This window comes from Panthera uncia (assembly GCF_023721935.1).
Source record: "Panthera uncia isolate 11264 chromosome A1 unlocalized genomic scaffold, Puncia_PCG_1.0 HiC_scaffold_17, whole genome shotgun sequence".
In the NCBI taxonomy this organism is placed as follows: Eukaryota; Metazoa; Chordata; class Mammalia; order Carnivora; family Felidae; genus Panthera; species Panthera uncia.
The window spans coordinates 88,549,439-88,569,334 of NW_026057577.1; the positions used below are offsets into that span (position 1 = coordinate 88,549,439).

Genomic DNA, 19,896 nt, shown 5'->3' on the forward strand with positions numbered 1-19,896 from the left:
AAGTGAAAAGATAACAAAATCAGAGATAAAGGATAGATATCATGAAAAATATTTGCTATACATATACATGACCAATATCCCTTTTTATATAAAGAACTACAAATCAATAATAAAATGTCAAATAATCCAACAGCAAGTGAACAAAGGATAGACAGGCAATTTACACAATAACTGTAAATAGCCATTAGAAGCTTAATCAGGAGTTTATGGAACAATGGAATTCAATAGTAAAATAAGCACTTTTATTCTGCAACCAACTTGGCCAGAAAGCAAACTCCCCATACCTGGAGACACCTGCTAGCTCTTAAAAAAATAGAGGCTCATAAGTCAGTTCTTGTCTCCAATGTTCCTTATTCTTTCTTATTAGAAATAGGTTAAAACAAGTGTTTGCATTAGCTATTCAAACTTGACTGAAAAACAAAACCAAAAATTACAAACACCACTACCACTACAAATGCAAATTAAAACGAGAAGCTTAAAAATTTTAACTGAATCCACAAAACTTCAAAAAGATACTATCCAGTGCTGGCAGTGGTGTGGGGAAACAGGTCCTCTCACATCCTCTTGGTCAGAGTGTGAACTGCCAAAACTCCCTAGAAAATAATCTACCGATAGCTATTAAAATGTACAAAGTACGTTTAGACCAAGTAACACATTTTTAGGATTCTGTTCTACAGAAATTAAAGCCCTACTATATCAGCAACATCCCCTACATCCATAACTACATCTCTGACCACTTCCTTCACCTTCATGTTCTCACTGAAACTTGGCTTTTCTCTGAAGATACTTCTTCCTCTGAAGCCTCCTCTCTCCCATTTTCTCTCTCATATCTGTAGGTATGGAAGTGAGATGCCTACATTTACTCATTCCCACTTTTGGAGATTCTTCTCTTTCTCCTTAAAAAGTCCACTTTTGGGGTGCCTGGGTGGCTCAGTTGGTTAAGTGACCAACTCTTTATTTCAGCTCAGGTCATGATCTCATGGTTTGGGAGTTCAAGCCTCATGTCAGGCTCTGTGCTGACAGCGTGGAACCTGCCTGGGATTCAGTCTCCCTCTCTCTCAGCCCCTCCCCCCCCTCTCTCTCTCAATAAATAACTTTTAAAAAGTCCACTTTTATGTAGAAGAGGTTAAGAGAATTATCATGAGTGATGATGTCCTGAATTTAGAATCATAGTTTTGACTTCCTTTGCTGTGTTTGCTTTCTTAAAACTACCACATAGCAATTGTTATTGGCCCTATTCATTTACCTATAGTTGAAAACAAATCAACACTTAGGGCTAGAGAGGCAGTGCCAGGTGGTAGGAAAGAAGAGAAAGAATCCAGAATTCTAGATTCAAATCTAAGCTTGTCACGACTAACCTTAGGTAAATTACCTACAGATCTTAGTTTACTCACCAATACCAGAACCTACACCATTTATTTTTTGAAAGGAATCAATGACACAATGAATCTAGAGCACTCTGGATAGAGTATGGTAGACCCCAGAACAACATGGACGGTGGGGGACCAAGCTCTATGCAGTTGAAAATCGAGACCTTTGGACTCCCCTAAATTTAACTACTAATAGCCTACTGTTGAAAAGAAACCTTATTGATAGCACAGCTGATTAACACATATTTTGTAGGTTTATATGCATTATATACTATATTCTTACAATAAAGTAAGCTAGGGGAAAGCAAATGTTATTAAGAAAATGATAGAAAATACATTTACAATACTGTACTGTATTTATTAAAAATAATCCACTTATAAGTTCAAATCCATGTTGTTCAAGAGTCAACTGTAAATGCTCAATAGATGTTTAAGTGACATTACTAACAAAAACACCTTCAAATCTCAAATTTTCTTATGTATTCTTGCTCTACAGATAATCTAAACAGTTTCAGGGCTTTAAATATTATCTACATGTAGATGATTTCCAAATTTGTATTGCTAGCCTAGATCATTCTCTTGCACTAAGTACTAATATATCCAGTTAGACATCTTCACTTAGATGTCTAATACAAACCTCAAACTTTACATAACCAAAACTGAGGTACTGAACTCGCCCCACACCCAAATGTGCTCCTCCCATAGCCTTCCTTATCCCAGTTAATGACTCTTCCATTTCTAGTTACTTAGGTCAAAAATCTGAGATATCCTTAATTTCTCCCTCTCTCACTTAATATACAATCCCTTAGAAAATCATCCATTTTACCTTCAAAATATATTCCGAATCCAATTACTCCTCATGACTTCCTACTTCATCCTGGTCCAAGCAGTTATGCATGACTGCAAAAATCTCCTAATTGGTCTCCTTACTCCTCCCTTCTTTTTAAAAAAAAATTTTTAATGTTTTTATTTATTTTTGAAGGAGAGAGAGAGAGACAGAGCCATAAGTGGGGGAGAAACAGAGAGAGAGGGAGACACAGAATCCGAAGCAGGCTCCTGGCTCTGAACTGTCAGCACAGAGCCTGATGCGGGGCTCAAACCCATGAACTGTGAGATCATGACCTGAGCTGAAGTCGGACGCCTAACCGACTGAGCCACCCAGGCACCCCATTACTCCTCCCTTCTCTTCCTTCAGGCTAACCTCAAGAAAACAGCTAGGGTAACCCTAATAAATCATAAATCCTGTCGTCACTACCTCTCATGCCTCACAAATCCTCTCATGTCTACCCCACTTGCTTCAGAGTTAAAGCCAAAATCCTTACAGTAGCCTCAAGGCCATCTGTGAACTAGCCCTGCCTTCAACTCTCTGACCCTAACTCCTATGATTTTCTTTCTTCTTCTTTTTTATTTTTTTAGAGAGATAGCACACAAGTGGGGAGAGGGCTAGAGGGGAAGGGAGGGAAGGAAAGAGGGGAAGAGAGAGAGAGAATACCCTAAACAGACCCCATGCTCAGCACAGTGTCTGATGCCACGAGCCTGGGATCACGACCTGAGCTGAAATTGACAGCCAGACGTTCAACTGAGCCACCTAGGCACCCCTCTCCTACTACTTTCTTCTTCCTTCTCTCAGCCACACTAGCCTCCTGGCCATTCCTAGACAAGGTCTCTTGAGGCCATGCCTTAGGACTCTTGTATGCCTTATTCCCTCTATCTGGAATCCAAATCCACATTTGTTTAGTACTTCCTCCAGATTTTCACACAATTAACACACTCCCAGTGAGGTCATCCCTTGATAATCCTTTTTTATTTTTTTTTAATGTTTATTTATTATTGAGAGACAGGGAGGCACAGGGGGTGGGGGGGGGGGGGGCGGAGACAAAGAGAGGGAGAGACACAGAATCCAAAGCAGGCTCCAGGCTCTGAGCTATAAGCACAGAACCTGATGCGGGGCTCGAACTCACAAACTGTGAGATCATGACCTGAGCCAAAGTCGGTCGCCTAACCAACTGAACCACCCAGGTGCCCCGATAATCCTATTTAAAATTAAAACCCGGGGCACCTGGGTGGTTCATTTGGTTAAGCATCAGACTCTTGATACAGGCTCAGGAGTGATCTAAAGGTTGAGATCGTGCTGTGCTGAATGTGGAGCCTGCCTATTCTCTCCCTCTTCCTCTGCCCTCCCCCTCTCAAAATAAATAAACTTAAAAAAAATTAAATGCCCTCCTCAAAATTCCCTATTAATTTCCCTCCACAGCATTTATAGCCACCTAACATACTATATATTTTATTTACTTTAATTCTTCTGTCTCCTCAACTAGAATGTGAGCTCCACAAGGGTAGGAATTATATTTAATTGTTGTATCCTGTGCCTAGATTATATTTAATCTAATTATATTTAACTGTTGTATACGTGCCTAGAACTATACTAATAAATAAAAGTTGATTGAGAATTTTATATACAAGGATATTCACTGTAGCATTAGTTGTACGAAACCAACCTGACTGTCCCCCAATGTTTTAAAACCCACAAAGTATAGGAGCGCCTGGGTGGCTCAGTCGGTTGGGCGTCCGAATTCAGCTCAAGTCATGATCTCACACTCTGTGAGTTCGAGTCCCGCATTGGGCTCTGTGCTGACAGCTCAGAGCTGGAGTCTGCTTCAGATTCTGTGTCTCCCCCTCTCTCTGCCCCTCCCCTGCTCATGCTCTGTCTCAAAAATACAGACATTAAAAAAAAATTTTTTTAAACCCACAAAGTATTAACCTTAATAATGTTTAACATTCAAGTGCTTAATATTTTAGATATATTAACATTTAATTACTGAAATAACCCCCATGAGGTAATACAGTAAGGGCATAGACAAGGAAACTAAGGCAGAAAGGTTAAGTAATTTGCCCAAGATCACAAAGCTAATACCTGGAGAAGCAGCATTCAAATTCAGATTGTCTTACTTCACAGCCAGTCTTCATGACAACCTACTATGCTGTGCTGACTTTCAAAATTATAATACGATCCTACCTCTATTAAGACAAAGACAGCAGACTCTCTTAACCAACGAGAATAGGTCAGTTAAGGGTGGCTCAGTTGGTTAAGCGTCCAATTCGGCTCAGGTCATGATCTCACAGTTTGTGGATTCAAGCCCCACACCCAGCCCTGTGCTGACAGCTTGGAGCCTGGAACCTGCTTCAGATTCTGTGTCTCCCTCTCTCTCTGTCCCTCCCCTACTCATGCTCTGTTTCTCTCTCTCTCAAAAAATAAACATTAAAAAAATTTTTAAGTCATTTAAAGTGGGGAATAAAAATATTCCACACATTATTTTATTTCATTTAAAACATAAAGCACACACATTCATGCAGCAATCTTTTGACGAAAGCCTACCCTTTTCTTTAGGAAATGGGTCCACTGGGGTGCCAGGATGGCTCAGTCAGTTATGCATCCAGCTTCGGCTCAGGTCATGATCTCATGGTTCGTGGGTTTGAGCCCCACATCCGGCTCTGTGCTGACAGCTCAGAGCCTGGAACCTGCTTCAGATTCTGTGTCTCCCTCTCTCTCTGCCCCTCCCCTGCTCGTGTTCTGTCTCTATCTCTCAAAAGTAAACGTTTAAAAACAAAAAAGGGAAATGGGTCCACTGGCATTCTTTGGAGTCTTTCTAGCATAAATCATAGCCATAGACACGGATTTAATTTCTTGGAGTGCAAGAACTCCAAACACTTGCCAAGCAGAAAGGGCACAATACTGAATCTCAGTGATTTTTCCCAGAGTTATCTTTATACCTGTTTTGTCCTCACCTAACTGAACAGCTGTTTTTCAGCAACTTGACCCTACAGACCTTCCCCAAAGCATTTAATTGTCAGATAAAGGTTTCAGATAAAAACTCCTGCACTGATATTTTATTGGTTTCTGTATCATATTTTTATGACAAATATAACCAGCACACAATGGTATGGTAGCAAACACAACTGTTAAGAGTACAACTCAACTGATGAAAGCAGAAATACTTGGGACATATTACAGAGAACATATTAGGAAATGGAAGCCATCTGTTCCAACTAAACAGTCAAGGGTAAGTTAGCATATACATTAAGCATGTATATCTGTATATGGAGAAGAAAAAAGTATACAAAGACACACAACAAACTGGGAATGAGGAGGGGGAATGAGATGAGATTTAATTACCCTTTTAAACAATTTTACATTGCTGACTTGCAAAAAGTATGCACTATTTGGGAGATTTTTTTTAAATAAAAAACAAAAATCAATGTGAATTGGGGAACAGTATCCCTATTTTATAGATGAGGAAAGATTTAAAAAAGTAGGAACATGCCCTAGGTCACAGAACTCATTAGAAGCTAAACTGAACAGCTAGTTCAGGTTTGCCCAAGTTTCCAAGCTCATGGCTTTCCTACAATACCAAATTCCCTGGCAAAAAGTTCAAACAGCTCACTCTATGATTTTTTAAAAATACATGAACAAAGAGCATCATATTACTCTTTTTCCTTTAGGTAATAATAAAGAGTCAGATGAAGCCAACGAGAGATTTTCAAAATGAATTATAAGCTTGATTCTACAGCCCAGAGTTCAGGCTTAACTTTCTATAATTTAAAAGAACAAAGATCAACCCTAATATTCATTTAAAAGGACAGAAATTTCTTATTCCTGTACAAAAGCAGAAAAGGATAATTTCTTCTTCCACTGGCCATGCATATAGCTCCTTTAATCCCTTCTCTCTGTCCAGGTCATCTTTCTCCAGGTGTTCAAACAGCAACCTAGAAGCAGTAAACCAAGGCACTAGAGGAGTCTGTTATATTTGGAAATTTAGGGAAGTGGATTTCAATACCAGTAACCTTACCCATACCTGCATTAACTCTTACTAAAAAAAAAAAAAAAAAAAAAAAAAAAAAAAATTTAATGTTTATTTTTGAGAGAGAGAGAGAGAGAGACACACACACACACAGAGCATGAGCAGAATCTGAAGCAGTCTCCAGGCTCCAAGCTGTCAGCACAGAGCCCGACGCTGGGCTCGAACTCACGAACCATGAGATCATGACCTGAGCCGAAGCGCTTAACTGAACAAGCCACGCAGGTGCCTCTGCATTAACTCTTCTTAAAACCTACTCTCTTCCATTTGGAACAGCTTGAAACAAATGTGTGCTTTATTCATAGTCAATTGGCTCCAAAATAAACAGGAGAAAAGGATAACTAGAAAAATCTAAGAAAACATCAGACTGAGAAGCATGATAAATACACCCTAGGGAGTTCAGTCAAAACACATGTCACAAAAAAAGTGAAATAGAGGAAACCTAAGATTTCTAAAATATTTTACTTTTGCTAATTTCAATATATCAAATGAAACAACATACTGAGAACTAGTTCCCAGCAGTACCACCCTTTTCTGTCCTAACTCCTATGGATATTCCAAGCACACGCTCCATACTGTTAGTGAAGCAAACCTGAAACCTAGTATTATCCCATTCTCTAGTTGAAAAAACCTGTGATGGCTCCCTATGTATACAGATTAAAATTTAATTCTGCACAGCTTTGAAAGGCCTCCAAAATCTGGCTCTAATTCACCTTCCCAATCTTATTTTTCACTTCCAGATTTCTAAATCCATCACAGCAACACTCCACACTATTCCATCTTCATGCATTGTTCAAGCCATTTCCTCAGCTTTGAGCATCTTTCTGCCTACCACCTGTTGAAATTCTATTCCTCCTTCAAAATTAGCAAAGTACAGTGGAAAGAGCCCAGCCTTGAAGTCCAGACCCAGACCAATTAGATTTCTAATTCCATCTCCACTATTTAATAGCTTAATGAACTTAAGCAAACACTTCAATAGATGTGTTTCCTCACCGAGGAGCAGCCATATCATCTATGGCACTTTACAAGAATTAAGCACAATAGTTATAAACTATCTCGCACCATGCCTAAGGCATAATAAATACAAAAAATGCTTAACTACTAAGTCATCCTCCTCTCTTCTCTCCCTCCCACCTCCATCAATGTTCCTAACCTTCCCCTAATTCCCACAGCACTTTGTTTATACCATATTGCACTATGAGCACTAATATACTGCAGGATACTCATTGTTCATGTATGTGTATATATATGTATATGTGAGTGTGTATATATACACACACACACACAGCTCCTCCAATAGGTTATACAAAAGGTGGTAATGGGTATGGATTTCTAAATTTCCATTTACAAAACGAATGGGGGTTAATTCCTTACAGAGTTATTACGAGATTTTAAAAAGCTAAGGTATGTTAAATACCTAATATAATGCTTGGCACCTAGTTAAGTTTCAAAGAATGTTTAATGGCAATTGAATGATGAACCTGATCCAGGAACTGTTTAAGAAACACATAAATGCAAAATGCATTTGCCTTAGTAAATCCAATTTCATAAAGCAATCTTTTTTCTTTTTTTTTTTTTTTTTTAAGTAAGTTCTACACCCAACATGAGGCTTGAACTCATGACCCTGAGATCAGGAGTTGCAGGCTCTACTGACTGGGCCAGTCAGGGTCCCCTCATAAAGCAATTTTAATATAGCTTTAATCTACTACTCACCTCTTACTGATTTAAATGTCCAATGAAGACAAATGGAGGTACCTATGTACTTTACCTCAGAAATACTACCACATATTCATGTCTTGCCACTATGAGACTAAGTACATCATGACATATAACTCAAATCACCTCATAACACTTAATCTGGGAGCTTACCCCTAAAGCGTTGTAAGGGATAAGTTACATGGTTACCTTCCTACCCTCTACTAGGAAGAGGAAGCTGGTTGTCTGATGTTTATTCATTCTAATTTATATTGTCCTCAATTTCTTTACTCAAATCTCCAATCAAATGTCAACTATTTCTTTTTTTTTTTTTTAACGTTTATTTATTTTTGAGACAGAGAGAGACAGAGAGAGACAGAGCATGAACAGGGGAAGAGCAGAGAGAGAGGGAGACACAGAATCTGAAACAGGCTCCAGGCTCTGAGCTGTCAGCACAGAGCCCGACGCGGGGCTCGAACTCACGGACGGTGAGATCATGACCTGAGCCAAAGTCGGACGCTTAACCGACTAAGCCACCCAGGTGCCCCAAATGTCAACTATTTCTACAATAGTTTTCTATTATACACTTCCAACCCACTGCTCAATTTAAAGAAAACCCACCTCAAAATTAATTATAGTGAAATCTAATCAAAGAAATTACAAAACAGTAGTAACTTTTTTTTTTTTTTTAAGACTTAATATCACAGCATTTGCATTCCACTCTCGGCTGTACACAGGTGGTACAGCACACAAGAGATCAGAAACGGTTTTGGAAAGAGGGATCTGGCTTTAAATCTGACACCACCACTTACTGGCTGTGTAACCAAAGTATGTTACTTCTTAAACCCCATGGCTCATCTGCGATACAGGGATTGTTAACAGCATGAATCTCACAGGGTTGTTGTCTTAAATGAGATCATGCATGCTATGCATGTGTTTAGCACAGTACTTACAACATCATGAGTACTCAATAAATGGTATTTGAACCAGCTGTGCATAAGCACTAAGGTTCTTGGTAAATATTGCTGAATTAATGAATGTTTAACCCATTTTCTATTCGGGAATAAGTGTACCACTAACTTTAATTCTATCCTAAGTTAAATAATGATTAATAGGAGCAATACCATTTAGCAACATTTCAGTTTACAAAGCCCTTCATATATCCATAAACTCATTTGATCTCCACAACATCCGTAGGGGGTAGACATTTTTAAGAGAAGTATTTTAGAAACAAGGAAACTGATATCCATTATAATGGTAATAAAGAGACAAGGTTACCCACCCTGGTGGGTACCCACCCAGATTCTCCAGGTCAGAGACAAGTGCTTAGTGCCAAAAGTTCTTAACACGACAACCACTAAAAGGAGGCAGATTTCTGCAAATTACCACCCACCTCAAGCACAGTCAATAACCGGAGTCCAGGAATAAGCCCAGGGTAATAAACCAAGTCAGAAGCCACTGATGACACTTACAATGTTGCATTGTTTCCTTACGTGGTGTCCTCCCACACCTTTAGGGCACGGGGGCCAGGTCTGCCCCCTCCCCCACCAGAGCGCCCAGTACAGGACCAGGCACCCGAGAGGCCATCAATAAATATTTGCAGAAATAGCATGGGATGCTGGTAGGTTTTCCAGAGACCCGAAACGAGGCCAACTCCTTGGTGGGGATTAAGCATCTCGGTAGGTCTAGAGTCGATGGGCGGAGAAGGTCCGACGGGTAGCCGGACTGGGAAAGATAGTTGAGGACAGGTGCCGCTAAGGGAAACCAGGGAAGCTGACCCGCTGAAGGGAGAGGAGAGGGCCGCAGCCCTGGCTGGAAGGCCGGGGACCGACAGAGGTTCGGGGCCGGGAGCAGCAGGGCAGTTGGCGTCTGGGGGGAGGGGGCCGCCGCTGGTCTGAGAAGAATCTCGGGCCCAATCTGAGGAGGTTTCTGGGCTCCTCTAGGGACCCATTCCCCAGCCCGTGGCGGCATGTGCTGCACCGAGTACTCGCTGCTACCTGAAACTGCAGCAGCTTCTCTGTCTGCTCCTGGGTTAGATCCCGCTCCTCAGGCGCCGCCATTTTGCCGCCGCCTCTACGCTTCTGACCCGTCCGCACCGTCACCCGCCGGAAGTGACCTCAGTAGCAACCACGTCCGCTCTGAACGGGCCGCCGGCGCGCAACTGCGCCTGCGCCTACTGGCGCAGCGTGAGGGTTCCCGTGGTGACAGTTCCTGCCGTCAGAGGGCGCCACTCTCGGGCCAATACCGAACGCTTCCGGAAATTGCCGAGGGACTGTCGGTACCAGTCGCCCTTACGATTTAGGCGGCGAACAGACCGGCCAAACGGAGACCCAAAGACTTCTGAATAGATCGCAAAGAGCCGAGAGGTACCGAGTGCTCCTCGAGAAGCTGCGGAAATTCCCGAACGCCAATTGGCCGATTTCGCCTGCTTCTTAACCATCTTCCCACAGTCTCCAATATTCCTGAATATTTTTTAGGAGATTGTGCCGTTCGGAAATATCGGCTGTTTGATGTCTGATTGCTTCCTTTACATTTTCAAAAGCTCCTGAACATCTCTCGGGAGATTCCGAAAGTCTCTGGAATAGTGGTTGGGTATTTTCTGAAGCCGACTTGAGCTGGAAGTTGGGGAAAGCCTCAGCCACGTGAAAATCGTGGCTTCAAATTCGCTTCCTAGGATTGTTTGGATTTGGCTACCTGGGTCTTTGTTAATGGCGCTATCGCCAACCAGATGGCGACTCTGCTACCTGTCTCAGACCCACTGGCCTGTCTTCCCTGTGATGAACAGAGGGAAGATCCTGGACTGGGATCGAGATACTTGAGCTCAGGATCTAGGGCCCACCTGGCAAAGTGCTGGACGCCCTTGGGCAAACCACCTCCCTTCTGGGCTCCATTCTGCCATTGGTGGAATGAGGTTCTCCCAAAGCCACTGACATAGCGCCTCAGCTCATTCTCCTTGGAGGCCGTCCCTCACCCTTTCCACTGTCTTGTTTCTACTCTCCAATATCTGACTTCCTCTTCACTTTCCTTGCCCCTTCAAACTGCCACCTCTCTTTAGGCCTTTCTTTAGGCCTCTTTCATTTCCACCTTTTTCCTCCTGCCATCTGCCTCTGTTCACCCTCCAGAAGGCAGAGGGGTCTGGGTCTGGTGTATGCTTTTCCACAGGCTACCTGTGTGCCTAGAAGTCACTCTACCTCACTGTGGAATCCCACGCCTACACACTTCTCAGAGTTGATCAGGCAAGACAGGACAGGAGGTGCTTTCAAAGCTGAAGTTCTGTGAGGAGTACTTTAAGGGACAGAAGGGCACTATCTACTTCTTTCAAACCTGTGTCTTGTAGGTCTTAACCAGGTCTACACAAACTGCCTAATAATACTTTGGAATTCTTCTTAGACCTTTAGGGTAAATTTGGAAACAGACAGATGTGACTTGACATCAACTCAAAGCTCAAAGGAGACCTGGTATTATTCAACATCTCCTATAATGTTGGATCCAGCCAGACCAGATGAGGGATTGCAAAATCATACACTCGCCAGAGTTGTTGCGAAATTCTGACTTAAAATATAGTCCTTCAACAGACAAACTTTGTAGTTATATTAAACACCATTGAATGTTCTTCACTTCCTCAAAAAAAAAAAAAACCCATATGTATATATACATATATATATACATACATTTCTTGACCTACCTTTCTGTTTTCTTTGAATTAAGACATGGTTACAAGAAATGTTTTACTTTTTTTTTTAACTCCACCAGTAAGAATTTGCCTCAGTGTAGGGAATACAATATGGCAAGCTGGAGAGTCCATTCCCTGTCCTAAGGTGGTTTCTGCTTTGTAGCTGTAGCTGATGGCTTCCATGTAAGGCCAGTATTGCTAGAACTTGCCATTTCTTTTTATAGGTAATACCTTTATTTTATTTTTTTAGGTAAGCTCTACACCCAACTAGGTAGGGGCTTGAACTCATGACCATGAGACCTAGAGTCACATGCTCTGATTATCGAGCCTGTCTGTCCCCCAAGAGCTTACCATTTTTAAAAGAGCACCTACAAATTTGGAGCTGCATATGAAATCTCCCCATTTTAAAAAGGTAATAACTTACTCAGATTTTAAGAAAACTACCATGTCAACTATAATTGCAAGCCACATTCCAGCCTATGAACTGCCATTCTGCCCCTCTGACCTAGATAGAATCCTGATGGTCTCTGTTTGCCATGGGAGAACGTGGCCTTGGAAGAAACCTAAGATTTTTTTGATAAGTTCAAGGGGAAAAGTATGGAAAGTGTAATTAATTAATGGCTTGTCCTCTCCTTTAAGAACAGTTTTTCCCCCTGAACTTTATTCTTTTAGAGCAGTGCTGTCCAATCAAAATATAATGTGAGCCACATGTATAATTTGAAATACTCTATTAGCCATATTTAACACAAGTGAAATTATTTTTAGTAATGTATTTAAACCAGTACATGCAAAATATTCTTTTTTTTTTTTTGTATTAAGTCTGCAAAATCTGATGTGTATTTTACACTAAACCCACATCTCTACTTGGACTAGTCACATTTCAACTATTCAGTTGCCACATGTGGAGAGTGACTACTGTATTGGATAGTGAAGTTTTAGAACATTCTGAAGATCTTTTTAATAGATTTATTAATTATATTAGTCTACAGATTTTTAGGAATTCACCCAACAAATATTTATTGAGTGCTTATTCTGAGCCAGACTCTGGACTGGATGCTACAATGATAAAGAGGGCATGGCTGCTGCCCTCTAAGAACACACAGTTTATTGGTAAAGTAAACAAATTTCATCACTCTCTGGAAGGATGTGTGGGTGTAGGCGTGTGTGTGTGTGTGTGTGTGTATGGGTGTGATAGGTCTTTGAATCCCAGTTCTATGCCTATAACATACTAGGATTTGTGACTGAGAGCTATTTTAGAGAATTTAATGAATATATTTGTTTCTCTAATACTAATAATAGGGCTTTGTTTATGCCTTACCATTTTGTTCCTGATAAAGGACAAAATCTGTCCTGCCAAGTCATGGAAATCCTAGAACAAGCCTTCAATTTCTGAATGCCTGGAACATAACATATTTTCTATCAGTTGGGGACACAGCATCTTGATTGCTGAGTAAAGCAGACCATTGATGTCAGCAACAGTTTTTTGTTTGTTTGGCTCCTGCCCCACCAAATTAATGAGAAAGGTAAAACCTGCTCCCAGGCTTCTACTAGGAGTATTTGGACTGACAAAACAAATCAGGCTTGGAGGCAAAGTTTTGGCTTACATAAGTCACCAAGCACATCTCATGCTCTTCAGGGAGGCCTGAGTACAAACTGATGCCACCATTAACTGTGTGACTTTGGCAAGTTAACCTCCCTAAACCTCAGTTTGCTTATCTCTCAGCTGTAAACAAATAGTCCTTACCTCATCAGGTCATGGCAAGGATTAATTCAAAGGGGACATGTAAAGTCTATGACCTAATCATATCTACCTTGCATACTTGACAAGAGGATGGGATGGAATAATGGATTAAGAAAAGGCTTTGCCAAGGCACCCGAGTGGCTTAGTCACTTAAGCATCTGTCTCTTGATATCACCTCTGGTCTTGATCTTGGGGTCATGAGTTCAACCTCCATGTTGGGCTCCACTTTGGGTGTAAAGCCTACAAAATTAATTAATCAAAAATTTAAAAAATAAGGAAAGGCTTTTGTCAACGCTGAAGTTCTTTGCAGAAGTTAGCACTGTAGATTGATTCAACATGTGTTTGTTACTATCTTACAGTTGTTAGTTCTTGGGATGACCTGATATCAGTAATCTCCTAGTCTAGCAAGAAATTAACTGCAGTATCAAGTAGAAAGTGACAGAGACCCAAAAGTATGTAGTTGGTGGTAGACTGGATCAATGACATAGGTCCCCATCTCATCTCTCACCTGGGGCACTGTAATTACCTAGTAACTGGTCTCCTTGATTTTACTCTTATCCCTCTCCAATTCAGTCTCATCACAGCTGCCAGAAAATCTTTTTTAAAAACTAAATCAGATCCTAACATTACCCAACTCAAAACCCGCTATTGGCTTCCCATTGTCCTTGGAATGGAATCCAAACTCCTTAATGTAGCCTACAAGGCCCTACCCATCTGGCCCCTACTGGTTCTCTGACCTCATTACTGGGAACTCATTACTTTCAAACCTCCACTTCATTATTCTCATTTATACTTCAGGGACTTTGCATTTGCAGTGCCCTCTGCCTGGAACACTCTCCTTGGGTCCTTATGTGGCTGGCCCCTTTTGACATTTAGATCTCAGCATGTGTGTGCTATATCCTCAATGAAGACCTAAACATATTATGTTTTCTTCAAAGCACTTATCACTAGATGCTGTTATCTTGTTTACCTGTTTATTTTTGTATTTCCCTACTCTGCATCCCATGAGGATAACAGAGGCCAATTTGGCTTCAGCCACCAATCAGTCCCCAGTGATGAGAACTGTGCTGGGCACGAAGTACAGGGTCTGTAAATATTTGGCCCAGGCCACATCCTTAGAGCAGGGCCTAATGGACTGGAGTGGGGGGTGGGAGGCTTATGAGAGTAAAGCCATGGAAACTAAATGGGAAATTAAGCTACTGCCTGTAGGATATAGAGGGATGATCTTTAATTAGAGCATCTCAAATCAAAAGATACAAGAAGGACCACATCAGTTTTGGGTGATGGGGGAAAAGAGTGCTGATGACAGGTGATCTTTAAAGCAGAGATATTTTATTGCTCATTTTAAAGCCCCATGCCCATAAAAAATTACATGATTTGTGAACTGCGAATGAGTTCAAACAACACCTCAGTTGGCAGAATGGGAAAGGGAGGAAAAGCAGGACACCTATTTACAGATAGCTTAAATAACCCAGATGCATTTAAATTGTCCCCACAATCGTAGGCTCTGATTCAGAAAGGAGGAGCATGTTTCTCAGAGGACAGAGTGTGGGTTCCACTGAACCGGGTGCTGCAGTTACCATCTGGACACCTTGGGGTCCTGATGGCTGTGAACCTAGACATGGTGGAGCTACCATACTGGTCAGGTAGTGCCTCTCATTACAATGAGGGGCCAGTGTTCCTGTTACACACAATGGAGTCAGGAGGAGTATGTCCAGTGCCCAGGGGATTCGCTAGAACATCTCATGGTAGGTACTTCCATACCCAGTGATAATAGAAAGTAAGCAATTGTAACAGCTACAACTTGACAAGGGAAAGGCACCTAAAGGCTCAGACCCTTCAGAAATGAAAGTCTGGGTTAGTCCACTGGAGAGCAATCCGGCCAGCTGAAGTATAAGCCAAGAGTGAGGGAATCTAGAATGAATAATGGAGGAAAAAGATGCTATGATTATCACTTACAGGCTTGAGACCAGCTGCAGCTTCAGAGAACTGTAGCTTATCTCCCTAACGTACTTGCCTTCAGTCTTTACAGAGACTCTGGCTGTAAAAGAGGGACTTTTGTAAGTGATTGGATTTGCACCGTCTTGGAAGGAGTGAAGGCATTTTGTCCCCACAATGGCAGAGAACCCATATTATAGTATGGGACTGGACATGATGAGGGGAAGGAGCAGCACTGAGCAGTACAAGGAGGGTTACTGTGTCGAACTTCTTAGGTTTTACCTCAGAACTTTGAACTCTCATCTATCTCCAAGGCTCTTGGCCTTTTGTTTCTCTTTAGCCACTTCTGTGGTGACCAACGCTATGTGGATTCTATCTAGCCAACACCCTGGTGACCATCTTACTCAGACACAATCCCACAGCACCTCACCTCACACATGCACCACAAGCGTCCTGCCTCCTATCCAAAGCCTGCCTATTCCTGGTGAAGCATGAAACACCATAGGCCAGCACAATGCCCATACATGCATAACTCAGAAGTGCAAAGGAATGGAGCAAAACCCTGACAAATAAGATATGGGATCCACCAAATAAAAGCTCATTTCTGGGGAGCCTGGGTGGCTCAGTTGGTTAAACGTCCAGCTTCAGCTCAGGTCATGATCTTGCGGTTCATGAGTTCAAGCCCTGTGTCAGGCTCTGCGCTAACAGCTCAGAATCTGGATCCTGCTTTGGATTCTGTGTCTCCCTCTCTCTCTGTTCCTCCCCCACTTGTACTCTGTCTCGCTGTTTCTCTCTCTCTCAAAAATAAAGAAAGAATAAAAAAAAATCTTAAGGCTCACTTCCTGCCCTATGTTGAGCTATTCTGAGACGCAATTGTTCATATGCTTTCTGTGAGGACAAACCCCATGAATGGAACAACACACTTGCTATCAAGCAGCAGCCAGTTCCTTGTATTTGCCCTCCATCTTTCCCTGCCCCACTCCCCTGTTCTGTCATGCCATGCTGTGTTCCCTGGGATTGCACTGCCTGGTAAAGTACAAACAAGTAAGCTTTTGATTCAGGGAGGCCATGTTTTCTATGCAACCTGGGCTATGAGACTATGTATCAAGTTGGTGGCTCAACTACAGAGAAAAGAACAATTTCAAGTGAATTTGCCTATATATTCCTTATAGGTTGGGTTCTAAGAACAGAAAGAATAGTGAAGAAACCTTAAATGATACTTAGTAATTATAGTGTCAATAATAATATATTTTTTAAGATTTTATTTTTTTAAGTAATCTCCACACCCAGCATGGGGCTCAAACTCACAACCCTAAGATCAAGAACTGCATGCTCGGGGCGCCTGGGTGGCGCAGTCGGTTAAGCGTCCGACTTCAGCCAGGTCACGATCTCGCGGTCCGTGAGTTCGAGCCCCGCGTCAGGCTCTGGGCTGATGGCTCGGAGCCTGGAGCCTGTTTCCGATTCTGTGTCTCCCTCTCTCTCTGCCCCTCCCCCGTTCATGCTCTGTCTCTCTCTGTCCCAAAAATAAATAAAAAACGTTGAAAAAAATTTAAAAAAAAAAAAGAAAAAAAAAAAAGAACTGCATGCTCTACCAAATGAGATAGCGAGGCACCCCTCAGTAATAATATTGATGTTATTATTTAAAAGATTTTTCAGTGAAAGGGAAAATACATCTAAATTAGAAGAGATTAAGAGAAAATATTAAATTTGAATTAGAAATTATTTGGGGTGCCTGGATGGCTCAGTAGGTAGAGTGTGTGACTCTTGATCTCAGAGTTGTGGGTTTGAGCACATTGGGTGCAGAGATTACTTAAAAATAAAATCTTCAGAAGTACCTGGGTGGCTCAGTCAGTTAAGCATCCAAATCTTGATTTTGGCTCAGGTCATGATCTTGTGGTTCATGAGTTCGAGCCCCACATCGGGCTCTGCACTGACAGTGAAGAGCCTGCTTGAAATTCTCTCTCTCTCTCTCTCTCCCTCTCTCTCTCTCTCTCTCTCTCTCTCCACCTCTCCCCTGTACTCTCTCTTTCTCAAAATAAATAAATAAACTTAAAAAAATAAAAAAATAAAATCTTTAGGGGCACCTGGCTGGCTCAGTTGTTTGAGCATCCAGTTCTTAATTTCAGCTCAGGTCATGATCCCAAGATCGTGGGATTGAGCCCCACATTGGGCTCCGTGCTGAACATGGAGCCTGCTTAAGATTCTCTTTCTTTCTTTCCTTCTGCCCCTCTCCCTCCCTCTCTCTCTCTCAAAAAAAAATTTAAATTAAATAAAATAAATAAAATCTTTAAAAAAAAAGAAATATTAGTAAGAACACAATGCATTTTTCTCTTTAAAAAAAGAAAATGTATTTCCTAGTTCTGTTGACCAAAGAGGTCTATAAGAAGTACTTAACTACTGACGGGCCCAGACAATGGTTTCTGCATATCATTTCCCACTAGAAGTTTGTAGAACCCTTTGAAGAAATGACTGATTCAAGTCTGGGACAGGAAATTTACAGAATGAGCCAGGAATACCTTGCTGTACCAAAAAGCAAAGAAGGTATCAAATTATTACAAGGGCCCAAAGATGGGAAAATTTAAGCATCAAAAAGTCCAGGTATCAGATATGTTTATTATCTTTATTGTCTTGAGGGTTTCTTAAATGTACACACATGTCAAAATTTATCAACTTGGAAACTTTACATATGTGAAGTTTATTGCATGTCAATCATACCTAAATAAAGGTATCTACTTAAAAAGTATAATGCCTACAATAAGTTGGAACACATCAAATATCTATAAATACAGGAGTTCATTATGATCCCTCCCCTCCAAAAATAAGCAACCAACCCAACAACAACAGCAACTCACAACCAAATAGCTCATTAATCACTTTTGGAGACTGTCAGCATATCAACTAATTTTTTTTTTCTGAAAGCTGGCAATTAAGAGAAGTAATCAAGCATTTACTTGTCCTCTATGAACTCTACCTCTAGGTAACCAAACTGATAATGAGTGAAAGTTCTTTAAAAATTTCCAGCTAATGACAAAATTTTCCAGGTGAAAATTTCCACCTTACACCTGTCATAATAGCTAAAATTAAAAAAAAAAATACACACCAACAAGAAATACAAGTGTTGGTGAGAATGTGGAGAAAAAAGAACTCTCTTGCACTGTTGGTGGGAATCCAACCTGGTGCATCCACTGTGGAAAATAGGATGCAGTTTCCTCAAACAGTTAAAAATAAAACTATCCTACAATCCAGTTGCTGCTGTTGTTGAGTTGTTTTTTGTTGTGGGTTTTTTTTTTTTTGGTATCATAATGAACCCCTATATTTATACATATTCAATATGCTTCAATTCATTGTAGGCATTATACTTTTTAAGTACATACCTTTATTTAGGTATAATTGACATGCACTAAACTTCACATGTGTAAACCCACTAATCACACTGCTGGGTATCTACCTTCAAAATACAAAAACATTAATTCAAAGTGATACATACACCCCTATGTTTATAGCAGCATTATTTACAATAGCCAAATTATGGAAGCAGCCCAAGTGTCCATCGGCAGATGAATGGATAAAGAAGACGTGGCATATATATATATGCCGTTATATATGCATATATATACTCAGTCATAAAATGGAATATTACTCAGCTATAAAAAAGAGTGAAATCTTGTCATGTGCAATGACATGGATGCATCTAGACAGTGTAATGCTAAGCAAAATAAGTCAGTCAGAGAAAGACACCACATGATTCCACTCCTATGTGGAATTTAAGAAACAAAACAAATGAGCAAAGGGAAAAAAGAGAGAGAGGGAGAGACAAACCAAGAAACAGACTCTCAACTATAGAGAACAAACGGATGGTTACTAGAGGGGAGGTGGGTGGGGGGATGGGTAAAAGAGATGACAGGGTTTAAAGAGTGTACACATCATGATCAGCACTGGGTGAGGTATGGAATTGTTGAATCACTATATTATACACGTGAAACTAATCCAACGCTGTATGTTAACTACATTGGAATTAAAATAAAAACTTAATAAAAATTTTCCAGCTAGTACAGAGATACTGAGAGAAATAAGACTGCCACAATTTTTAAACCTCAAATAAAATAATTGACTTAGATGAAGATCACAAAGGTTGCTAAAACCTGAGGTGAAAAGCTGATCTGGAACTTTATTATTGATGGATCAGGCTGACAACACCTAAATCTGCTGATCAATTTTTTTTTAACGTTTATTTGTTATTGAGAGAGAGAGAGAGACACAGAGCGTGAGCAGGGGAGGGGCCGAGAGATGGACAGGCACAGAATCTGAAGCAGGCTCCAGGCTCTGAGATGTCAGCACAGGGCCCGACGTGGGGCTCGAACCCACAAACTGTGAGATCATGACGTGAGACGAAGTCGGACGCTTAACCGACTGAGCCACCCAGGCGTCCCAATTTTAATGTCACTAAGGGCAACTAAACATGACATGATGCAAGTGAATTTCCCAACATTATATATGAAATCGCCTTAAAAAAAATTCATGGCAAATCTGATCAAGCCTCTAAATCAGGGTTTCAACTTGGGCATTAGTGACATTTTAAGTTGGATAATTCTATTTTTGTGAAGGCTGTTCTGTGCATTGTAA

The 19,896-nt window shown here is 41.0% G+C and overlaps 1 protein-coding gene across 2 annotated transcripts in view; it reads right to left on the reverse strand.

Moving 5' to 3' along the window:
* The window catches only part of FAF2 (Fas associated factor family member 2), a 78,687-nt gene extending 68,686 nt beyond the window's left edge, over positions 1-10,001 (reverse strand). For both annotated transcript variants that reach the window (XM_049648636.1, XM_049648635.1), the window contains exon 1: positions 9,919-10,001. In XM_049648636.1, coding sequence (XP_049504593.1) covers positions 9,919-9,981 — 63 coding nt within the window. In that variant the 5' untranslated portion in view covers positions 9,982-10,001. The remainder of the gene's footprint in view (positions 1-9,918) is intronic.
* Between the last annotated feature and the right edge of the window lie 9,895 nt (positions 10,002-19,896).